Below are 12,037 nucleotides of genomic sequence, written 5' to 3'. Positions count from 1 at the left end.
GGGGAGATCATAGACCAACTTCCAGTACCTGAAGGAGACCTACAAGAAGGCTGGGGAGGCACTTTTTACAAGTTTGTGTAGCAATAGCACAGAGGGTAATGGCTTAAAACTAGAAGAGGGTAGAGTTAGGTTACACATTAGAAAGAAAACTTTTATAGTGAGGGTGGTGAGACACACAAAAATGTGTCCCAGGGAAGTTGTGAATGCTCTCTCCATGAAAGTGTTCAAGGCCAGACTGGATGGGACTTTGAGCAGCCTGGTCTAGTGGGAGGTGTCCCTGTCCATGGCTGGGGTTTCGGAACTAGATGATCTTTATTGTTCCTTCCAACCCAAACTGTTCTAAGCTTTAATGAAACAGAATTCCAGCAAGTTGAGATTTCCAAGCTACCTTCTATCACTGTAATGGAATGAAATACAGGACCAACAGTCACACAGCCCTTCAAAAGCAAATTCTACTGCAGATACAAAGAAGAAAGCCCTGTAGCCAAGCTTTTACTAGTAAGTCTTGCTACTAATTGGGTGGGGAGCTTTTTTATTTATTTATTTAAAAGAAAAAAATTAAACCCAAATAACACAGATGTCTAGATTAATGTATGTTAGAAACAACTTATGGAGCCCAAATCCCCTTAAAGTTTGACCCAATTAGATCAAGTTTTCTAGTGTACTGGTTAGTTTTTAACTCCTCCAAGAATGGAGACACCAAAACTATTTACAATCAGTCCATCCTCAATACCTGATCATCTTCAAGGTGGAATTCCCCTCCCTAAGTAGCTGGAAGTATTCCTGCCACAATGTGTTTGTTGCTTTCTCTCCTATTGCTAAGCACCTCCAAAAAGTTCACAGCTCAGTCTTTTCCATACTCCTCCTTCCCATTTGGCAGATGAAGTAATGAGATTTCATCTTAATCTTAATTCTGTCAGTCTCTCCTCATACACAGCACCACCTGGCTCTCTGGCCATTACAAGTGCCCTTCATTGGACTCACTATACTTTGCCACCATTACTAAAGAGCCCAGCAGTAACAGTGCTTACACATTTTCTTCAGCCTTCCAGTTGTTGCCTTCCACCTTTCTTGTTTCTTCCTCACGAGTTTCTACTCCAGCTGCACTCTGGCTTTCCTAACTGCATCCCAGCACACTCAGGTAACTTCTCTACATTTCTCTTGGGTAGCTAATACAGAGAAGGGGAAAGCAGGGATGTTTAAGGGCACAGAAATCCCTCTTAGGAGCTTTGCTGCCTGCACTTACGGGTAGGTGTTGATTCAGCTGCTCATGAAACACCTGTAAGAAGCCACCTCAGCAGGGACACCCTTCATATCACTCAAGAGCTGACTTAAAGCTGAGGCCTTTAAGCAGATCCCAGATGAGCTAGACTGCAGCCATGCCATTTACTGCACATCCCAACTCAGACTTTACATACCTGATCTCAGACCTTCCTTGGCATTATTGACTTGACTGGTATCACTAGAATATTGACCAAACCTAATTACTATCAGCAGACATGCTCTGATCTCCTTTTTCAGGTACTGTGGGACTACTACTACAGCGGTGACAACTCTTGTACCTGCTTTGTCTTGTGGTGACAGCTCTTTTACCTGCCTTGGGGCTTCTGTTGCAAAATGTGGACAGAGAGAAGGGCTGGAATCATGTATTCCCACAAATCTTTGGGTCCACCTCTAATAGCTGAACAGAGTTGTACCAGCAAAAGTAATTTTATCACTGTTCAATAGATATTACACCAAAGACAGTTATAGTTCACACTGAACTATAGCTCCTGCTAAACACTACATTCACACAAATACACTGTTTCTTGCCTTTCACAGACCCATGTGCTGATAACACAAATTCTGTGTACTCTGTGTTCAGAGTGCTGGTATTCAAATTTTTCTGTTGGTATCAACAGATATTATACTGTTCTCCAGTAAAATAACTACATTTAAAAGCATATTAGGAGAAAAAGGACTATGAAGTCTCACCTTGAAATGATTTGCAGGGTGTATCAGTTGATACGTTAGCATCTGCTGATGAAGTCTGAACATTATCCAAATTCTTTTCTTCAGATTTTGAGCCCAGATTTCTGCAAGGTGCCTTCTCTTCTCTACTTGAAGTATGCACAGAAGAAGATGAAGTTTCAGGGTAGAGTCTTTTCAATACTTTCTGTATGAATGCTGTGGAGTAAGCAAACCTTTTTAAATAGAAAGAAATGCAGTACTTTAGGAGTATTTTAAGATTTAATAAACCACAAAACTGACTGATGTAAGATTGTTTTCTTCATATTCCATGCAACTTTGTCTTCAGCAGTCCCTAACTTTCACAGGTAAAGAGAAAAATAGTATGTTAAAGACAAACTTGAGTCAGAAGATCACTTTTAAAACCCTAGAGTTTGCCAGCAAGGTTACATATTGAAGTCTTGCATGTGACTGTGCAAAATGCAGGTCTTTTGGCACTCATGTATTGCAATTGAATGGCTATAATATTAGTAAGCTACAACAACTAATCATACAGAAAAAACAAAAGTAGACAGCAGCAGAAACACATGGTAACCCAATTATTTCTACAGAATCAGCAGTACACCTCTTCCTCTTATTGGCCCCTTTCTGAGGATACTGGCATTCTGCTACTAGTTACTCAAATGCAAGCATCATTTGATTAAATATATGCAACTGATTTACTCATCAACAAAACTATTATATTAATATGGAAGCATATTTCATATGCATGCATATTTCAATCCCTTGAAATGACACAGTAATACTTTTCTTTTTCATATAATAAGAAATTACATAATAAATTTATCTATTGCAAAATAGCATCCGCAGCTTCATGAATTCTATGAAGACAGATACTGTGGAATGGGAGAGGAGGGTAAAGAGATTTGAAGAAAAACGTGTTATCTAAACTCCAAGTGGAATCATTTTCATCAAGCTGGAAAATCCTTGAACCACCAGTCTTTGATAAGACAAACTTTATCTCCACATGAATCTTGGCAATATGCATCAGTTGTCAGGTAAATTACTAAGTATGGGGCGTATGTTTGTTAGATTGTTTGTAGAGATCACTTATATGTGCCAAATCTCTTTAATAATTGGTGACCTTATGAATGGCCTGAGACAACATGGGAGCCTGAAGAGATATACTTGTGCAGAAAGCTTTACTTATAAAGCCTGAATTTTAGTTTTTCTAAGCTTATTCACAATACAGTGACATGAAAAAAAAACCCATGACAAGCCACTAGTGATGTCCTCATCATGTAAGCACAATCTGTTTGGCAAGTTACAGGTCAAGACTGCTGTTCCCTGAAACGGATGTCAACATGTGACTATTTTCTTTGCGTAAGAAAAATTCCCTTGCCAGGACATTCTACAGCTAGCTAGCAAGACAAAATCCACAACTACTTTCCTCAGAGGACAACTAGAGAAATCAGACTGAAGTAAGCAGCATAATAAGCCAAATGTAACTGTTCTTTGCAGATTTCTGACTCTAAAGCAGGTTATCCTGGGCCCTTTTCCCCAGTACTGCTAACAACACTGCAGCATTTCAATGAACTCCAGTAAAGCTATTGCTAAATGTGATGGTTTAACCTCAGCAGGCAGCTAAACAACACCCAGCTGCTTGTTCACTCTGCCCCAGGGGTAGAATGGGGAAGAGAATCAGAGAGGTAGAATTGCAACAACTTGCAGGTTGAGATGAAGACAGTTTAATAGATAAAGCAAAAGCTGTACACTCATGCAAAGCAAAATAAGCAATTCAGTCAGTGCTTCCCATCACAGGCAGAGTGTTCAGCCATCCCCAGAAAAGCAGGGTTCCATCACATACAGCAGTGACTTGGGATGACAAACACCACCATTTCAAACATCTCCACATCCTTATCCTTCCTTCAGCTTTTAATGCTGAGCACAATGCCATAGAGTATGGGTGAGTCGGGGTCAGCCGTCCCAGCTGTGTCCCCTCCCAATTCCTTGTGCACCCTCAGCCTACTGACAGGTGGGGCAGTCTGTGCAACAGAGAAAGCCTTGGTGCTGTACAAGCACTGGTCAGCAATAACCGAGGCACTGGTGTGTTATCAACAGTTTCCACCACAACTACAAAACATAGCAGACAGGAACAGATACGAAGAAAATTACCTCTAGCACAGCCAGCATCAGTACAAAAAATTATCACTCAAGCACTTTTATTGAGGAAGCTATTCTGCCAAAGCTAATGATCATTGATACACTGATGAACTGTATACAGAAATACATCTCCAAATTTGTTGAGGAGAGTCAGTCTGCTCAGAGCTACAGTAGATTTTATGCTTTCTGTCTTGAAGTCTGGTTTCTCTAGTCATCTATTCAGTGACTCCACAAAAAAAATAATTCACTCTTTTTATTTCATTTTTAAAACACAGGGACTATACTCATACACACATTAGCATTCCTTCAGAAAGCAATAGGAGACCAGTTTCAATACATTCATTCCTCCTCATTCATATCGGGCTCTCTCCATCTGTACTACCTATGCTGGAGAAAGCAAGCAGAAATAACGCCTGCCTTGGGAGGGTGTGAATCCTGAGGAAAAGCATTCCTCCACAAAAATCTCTCTTGCTTGGAAAAAGTATCTAGATGAGAAGCAGTGATAGATTTACTTCAGCAAAGCTATGGTTTAGCTGCCAACACCAAAGTAGTATCCAGTCTTAACTGGTGGAGTTTTCATCAGATGCAGGAAGAAGCAGCCGGGTGCAGACAGAGGGTTATCGTTGCTGCCTGAAAAGCTTTCACACCTGTGTCAGTGCCTCTCAGCTCTGCAAAGTCATCTCTTAAGGCACTAGTGAAGTCCCAATAACCACAACAGAATGGAAATGAGCAGTAGTGACACCTAGGCATGACAATGGCCCTGCCTGGAACCAGATATATTTCAAACCTTCCGAAGACAGCAGGGAGCAATGTACCCCAGCAGTACACTTTCTTTGGAGGAATGAAGAAGGTGGTATCACTAATATGCAGCTGAAAAAACTGGCAGATGAAAAATTTAGTCTGAACTATTTGGAATTCTAAGTATATTCTAGCCTGAAAAAAACCCAATAATAAAAAAAATCTGCCTGCACTTCAAAACCTTTTTGACTTTTGTCTCATGTATTAATGAAAAAGGAAATGATGCTCCAAGGAGTATCTATCCTGCCATACTCAGTAGCTTTCCATGCTCCAAAGCAGCATTCTGCTTTGCAATTAGGAGTCTCAAAGCTGAGCTACCAAAACATTTTTCAGATTACAGATGATGCTCTTTCCTCTGGCTTTTATCACTGCAATTAGTTAAAACAAACAAACAAACCCACCAACAAACAAAAAAACCCCGGTGATATCCATGAGCATTGGTTTAACCACAGGAGGTTAAGATCTTGCCAGATGCTGCTGAGCTGCTTTTCTCCCCTATTCAAAACTCTCCTTAACCTGATGTCTTTGGCAGCATACAGCAGAGATCAGTCTATCTGGTAAGAATTGCTCAAACACTTAAAATGAACTACCAGAGCCATATCTAACCTATCACAGTTCAAAACCAGAACAAAACATGCTCTCACCATACCCATAGGATAGCTAAGTACATACAGTCATATTTGTTGCTGTCTTCCACTCAACAAAACTGATGGAAGATCTGTACACATTCACGTGGTCTTTCAATAGACCAATCCAGGAACACTTTTCATGACAGACTGATGTATCTAAGCTAGCACATAGTATTGAGAAGTGTTTTTAAAATGACCAAGAAAAGGCAAGGGAGACCACACAAAAGTAAGGGAGACACTGCTGGGAGTCAGAATCAATGAAAATCGCCACATTTACACACAGTGTGAATACACATGGTATAAGACATTTAATTTAATATATTCTATTTGGTATGATTTTGAGGAAGTTACCAAAAATTGTCTTCACGTATTACAACTATGGTGCTCCAGCCTGGAAGAGAAAGACTAGATTGAGGGGAATTATCTCGGGAACTAAGCCTGTAATTGAACAGGAAAGAAATGTGAACAGCAATAAGAAGCCAATTACATGGGGAAAAAAAGGAAGTCTTTTTGCACAGACTACTGCAAATATATCTCTCCTTTTACAAAAAGCGGTCTCTGGAACAGATGAGAACCTGGAAGTGAGAGAGGAAAGCAGATAAAGTAAGAGTTTAGAGGCCAGAGATGGCAGTGATATGGATGCAGCTGAAAGCAATGCAGAATGCTCTGCACTGCTTTCAACTGTCCTTGCTCCCAGGCAAAATCTGGGACAGCAGGTAGTAAACCAAGAAGTTTTATAGGGCACAGACCAGACAAGAATTAATGAAAGTAGGACTTCAGTTCACTTAATCCATATTAAGTCTTTTAAAACTACCACAGAAGCTTATCATGGCTCCGTTTCTCTGAGCTATAATTTATAGCTCATTACTCCCAGCCTATTGAAGAATGAAGATGCTTTTCAAGTTCTACAGGGAATGTATTCTGCAATCTGAAGAAAAGTTTCCCATAGCTATATGTTATTGAAGGAAGACATGGCTTTGAACACCTGGTCAACACAGTGACAACTGGAGGAAGCTTTAAGCCTCTAGGTTACATGAGCATAGCCCAGGGATCACCATATTTTGAAGTACTGTCTTAGCATAGCAGACATTTGCCATTTTAGTTCCAAGTAGTACATGGAAGTATTTTTCCACTGCTGGTATCTCCAGAGTCCAAACAGAAGCCCAAAGAGAACTGTCAAAGAAGTGCTTGCCACATTTTTTGTGCTCTTTTACTATCAGAAATCTGTCAGGCCTTTAATATTAAGACAAATAGATTCTTTATGCCGTTAGATGCGCAGTGTTGAAAACAAGACACTGAAGGTAAGTAAAGGTGAGAGAAACACTAGACTTTTTATAATCCTCAACTAGAGGATTTTGTTTTCTTAATCTAATTGGATTTGCCAGACATCAGATTGTGTGTGCACACATGTGGTGGCAGGGTCAGGAGTTGTGTACATTACAACAATTTTGTGGAGAAGTTTTAACAGAGTTCAAGATTATACTCAAAACTTCCCAATATTAGATCTAGACATGTCCAAGAGTAGGCCCAGTGAAAATATTAGCATAAATACCTGGCCCAAATCCTAAAGGTTTAAATAGTCTTTACCCTTTTGCTACAGGGCATTACCAGGCTACACTGACACTGCCTTTGTTAATAAGGTCATTGGTCATAAAAATTAGTGAAAGAAATGAGACCTTACAGCCCTTTTCCCTCCCAGGGAAGTAGGGGGCTTCATACTTATGGGAACAAGCAAATATTCCTAAGTGGTGATTATTAAACTCAAGGTGACTACAGATAAAAACCTCTGTGGTTAACTAATCAGGAGAGAGACTGAACCACTACTGTGATGGAGGTAAAATGCAATGGCAATGTGATCCAAGACACTACTGGGCCAAGTATTTTTTAATCTGAGACAGGAAAATGAGCTACATTAATACATGACTTGAGACATCTCACCGAAAATCCCTGCACAGCCTTAAGTCTTCTGTGTACAAATCAGATGAACTCAAACCTGAGAAGACAGAGAAGAGTTTTTCCAATAAACAACAAGACATACAAGAACAAGGAGAGCTTGGGCTGTGTAGCATAAACAAATGCCAAAAATTTTAAGCTAGTATGATATACAAGATAGATGCTCATAAAGAAGTAAGTTATTAGTTATACCCACTGAAAGGCTGTTGCTTTTTTTAGATAGGTAAAAATCACATAACATCTTTGTGCAGTAATCAAGATACTGAACTTTTGCTTAGTACTTCAGCAGTATTTAAGCACTGTAAGATTCCACTGATGATCTCAGTGGAATTTTATTTGCCCCCAAAAGACAATTTTCAAGTGAACAGCCCTGTCCAGGATCAGTGCACCAGCCTGAAGAAAACTCACTGGACAGATGGACTCTCTCTCTCTCTCTCTCTCTCTCTCTCTCTCTCTCTCTGTCTCTCTGTCTCTTCTTTTATCTTCTTCTTTTTCCTCCCTTCTTCTTTTGCCTGACAATATATTCCCCATACTTCCATGAGGATTTATCATTTTGCTTGTGTCAAATAAGTTTATGCTTGCACCCTACCCTTGCAGTTGGACTTTGTTCATACAGATCAAAACAAAACAAAATTTTAATGGTACTCTGGACCATAACAGGCACAGTCACATTTAAGGGCAGTACATAAAAATGTGGATGAGATTTTGCTCAGTTTCCTCTCAGAAATGCCACTGGTATCAGGTTTCCCACTGAAAGAAAAGGAAGTGTAATTTGGCTTATGGTAGTGGCAAATAACAGTTTAAAAAGCCAACAGTGGAAGATTTTAATCTGTAGTGCTGCTTTACTTTACTGTGTTTACATATAATTTTATTTTGAATGGACTTTCCTCATAGTATTAAGATCCTATGCCATTCTACAGGAAAGTACATTGTGCCTGTATACTTCTAGAGCTTTAAAAAAACCTTACAGTCTTGTGTCTGAGGTGCAGAGAGCTGTAAGCACAAGATGAAAAGAGCATTTGGTGTATTTCAGTTGGAAGGGGCACTACAACAATCATCTAGTTCAGCTGCCTGCAAATTTTCAGGAGAAAACTTCAATTCTGATAGGCCCACAAATGTGAAAAAGCTTACATAGTCTAGCCCTGTCTTCTGAATACATTTTCTATCTACATTCCAAACTGAAACAAATTCATTTTTCAGCTGAAAACATGAAGCACTATCAAAATACCAACCCTGTAACTGAAAGCACTGACTTTTCCTTCTGTGCAATGTGCTGTAGCAACACAGAATCCTAGAATTGTCACAGTTGGGAAAGGCCTCCAAGATCACCACATTCAACTCTCGACATCCACACCCCTCCCCCCAATTATATTTTTATATATATATATATATATATATATATATAATTTTAGAATTTGTATCACCCACTAAAGCATGTCCCCAAGTGCCTCATCTACATGTTTTTTAAACACTTTCTGGAATGGTGGTTCCACCACCTCCCTGGGCAGCCCATTCCAACACCTACCTACTCTCTCAGTAAAGAAATTCTTTCTCAGATCTAGTTTAAACCTCCCCTGGTGCAACTTGAGGCCATCTCCTCTAGTCCTGTCATTGTAGAAGACATATCTTGCAAGGACTTCCTCAATGACCAAAAGGAGCAAATATTTTCAGAAATGAGAATAATTTGCAACAGATACTAAACTAGTTCCATGACTAATTCTCATCAACTAATGTGTGAAGTACAAATACATCAGAAAGCTGAAAAGCACCAGGTCTCTACAGTTTGACATAACATAAGCAAAGCAAAGTGTAACTCCAAGAAATGGAGTGCAAAACACATGCTGGTTACTCACACAAATAGTGAATATGCAGGATCTTTCTACCACCATTTTTCAGAAAGGTAAAAAGCCTCCTTCGAATAAATGCAATGTTTGGCATCTATTAAATGCACACCACTTTCTTATGTACATAAGCAGACTAACCATAAACACACATGTGCCAACACTGGAACAGCACTGCCAGTTTATTAAGGTTCTCCTGGGGTTGAAAGCATGACTTAAGACTCAGTGAAGACTACAGACTTGGCAAAAGCATACTGAATAACTAAAAAAATTAACTGAAAAACATTACAAGTGTTCCTGTCCATCTGAGTGTAGGAGGTAACAGTTTTCTCAAGAACAATTCTGTGGAGAGTGACTGGCACTTACTTTTGGCTACTTGCCATCCATACTGTAAGCACACCCACCTTGTTTCTCAATTGCTTGCCTTCTGCCTACTCAAAGGCAATTGGGGCAGCAAGAATAAATTAAGTGGCATCAAGAGCACTAAACACATTAGAATTCTGTGAAGCTTGCAAGTTGCCCTACTTGTTCTCTCCTACAAACAGAAGACTTTTCCAAAAAGGGAAGAGTAAAGAATTTCTCCAGAAACCATCCCATGTGTAAGATGTGTTAACATGCTATTTCTGCTAAAGCAGAAGAAATGATAGTACAGCTGAACACAAGAAGATAGAACAGGCAGAATGATAATCCACATGCAGAACATATGGACAAGGCTTCGTTTAAAATGTTCAGTTCATCTGTTAGTGCAGAATTACTCTCTGAAACTCAAAATTATTTAAGTCCTTTGAGTCTCTTATTGTGTAAGTATCTCCTACAAAGGCCATAACAGGACAGTTACTTTACAGAATTGTCATAAAAAACAGAAAACCACTAAGGTTGGAAGGGAATTCCTGACATTTTCTATCCTAGTCTTAACGATCAGAATGGGATCAACTAGAGCAGACTGGTTAGGGCCTTGCTTAGTTGGGTCTAATAACCCTATTTCCTGGATAACCTCCTCTAATTATGGCTGGACAGTCAACTGATAAATGCAGATACTCATGGGGAACACCTGAAACAGAGTGGCTCTTGAAAAGGATATCCCTGAATTCCATTAGGTCTCAAAGCAAAAAATATAAAAGTGTTTTAAGACACTACTAAATAAAGTCTGTTTGCCAGACTTCCACTTATCTGCTAGCAGGTGGAAGATTGATAACTTCTGGCTAGGAGGTGCCATTCATTCCCTCAAACTACTCTCTACAAAGCTTACTTGCCCTTAAACATACTGCATGGAGTTTAATTTTTTAGGTCTTCTGAATTCTTCCTGATGGAGTTGCTTGACTGGTCAAACTGATGGACAGAGATGGAGAAGATCCCAGATTTAGGATACCAGTTCAGCACATACTAACAGCTTAAAATCAAAGAGGAAAGGGAGAAATTAACTAGAACAAAACATTCTAAAGCAGTAGAACAGCGTATCACTTTCCCACTCCCCCTCATATGACCTTCCCATCTCCAAAAATGTTTGAGCTGCAAAGAAAGATGAGGAAAAGAAGAATGCAGTGACACACAATTACATTCTGTTCAGCCAGATTGTTCAAATCATCATTAAGGCATACGTTGCACTTAAGAAGTGATGTTCTTGTTCAAATCTGGAGGGTGAAAAGGAAAATGCAGTCTTCTTGCTACCAGTAGGTCAGCTTTTCTAAGAGTGACATACTTGCATTCTACCACAGACAGGGTGCACAAACCAAAGCAAAGCACTGTCATGGAAATAAATTTTATCTTTCCAAAGTAAGGGGAAAAAAGTGTGAAATACACAGAATTCTAGATGTGGCTGAAGTACAGTTTTACTTATATAGGAGTGGGAGCCCTCCAATTTTACAGCATTTTGCTTTGCATTCAGTCTGCAAGCAGTCCTCATCAGGCAGGTGAAGCTACAGTAACAGGCTCTTACAAGAGTAGCTGAAGGACAAAATAGGAATCAAGTATGGACTGAATAATCTGCTGCAAAAAATTCAGGTTGAATTTGACTATCTCTTGAAAGAGGCAATTGTAGACCAACATAGAAGCTAATACCTTTCAAGACCTTATATTTGGTCAAACAGGATGCTATCCTGCACTTTATGTACATAATCTTCAGTTTTCACACTTCATAAATCTATAGTCCATGTTTCCAAACAGCACTGTTAAGCTCTGAAATTCTTTCTTGAGGAAAATACTAAGTAATTTTTCAGCTTCAAATTTCAGGGTGGAATTCACTTGCAAGTTAAGACCAGAAAATAGCACTAGGCTGTCTTGTGTGAATGACTGGAAGAAGTAATTTTACACACCTACCCACACTGATAGTGACAACTTGTGCCTGAACATTCTTAATGTATTTCAAAAAACTCCCCCCTTCAAGAAGTAGGGGAAATAAATAGCTCCCATTAGTTTTTGGTGGTGTTTTTTGCTTGTTTGTTTTTTCCCTCTCCAACGCTCTATCACCTTTGACATTATACACCCCCCTCCATGTTTGTTACTCACTCTTGAAAAATCTGGGGTTTTTTGGGCTTAGTCCTTTTTCTGCCTCTCCTTACTACATTAAGGAATCCCATATTACATATTAATTTGCTTCCTATTAAGATCTCCCTACAGATTAGAAACCTCGTTTCTGAAGAGACTTCTGGTCTGGAACAGTCTCTTAGCCTTATGTATACCTTGTAATTCTCTGTCTTTGCAAGGAGA

General features: G+C 39.4%; 1 protein-coding gene across 4 annotated transcripts in view; it reads right to left on the bottom strand.

Annotated features, from left to right (window-relative positions):
• The window catches only part of ERICH1 (glutamate rich 1), an 87,086-nt gene that overhangs the window by 70,457 nt on the left and 4,592 nt on the right, over window positions 1–12,037 (bottom strand). For all 4 annotated transcript variants that reach the window (XM_030447656.1, XM_030447654.1, XM_030447655.1 and 1 more), the window contains exon 2: window positions 1,975–2,166. In XM_030447656.1, the coding sequence (XP_030303516.1) occupies window positions 1,975–2,166 (192 nt within the window). The remainder of the gene's footprint in view (window positions 1–1,974; window positions 2,167–12,037) is intronic.

Source organism: Calypte anna, chromosome 3 (genome assembly GCF_003957555.1).
Source record: "Calypte anna isolate BGI_N300 chromosome 3, bCalAnn1_v1.p, whole genome shotgun sequence".
In the NCBI taxonomy this organism is placed as follows: domain Eukaryota; kingdom Metazoa; phylum Chordata; class Aves; order Apodiformes; family Trochilidae; genus Calypte; species Calypte anna.
Note: the sequence above shows the minus strand (reverse complement) of the source record. Positions and strands in the feature narration are given on the sequence as shown.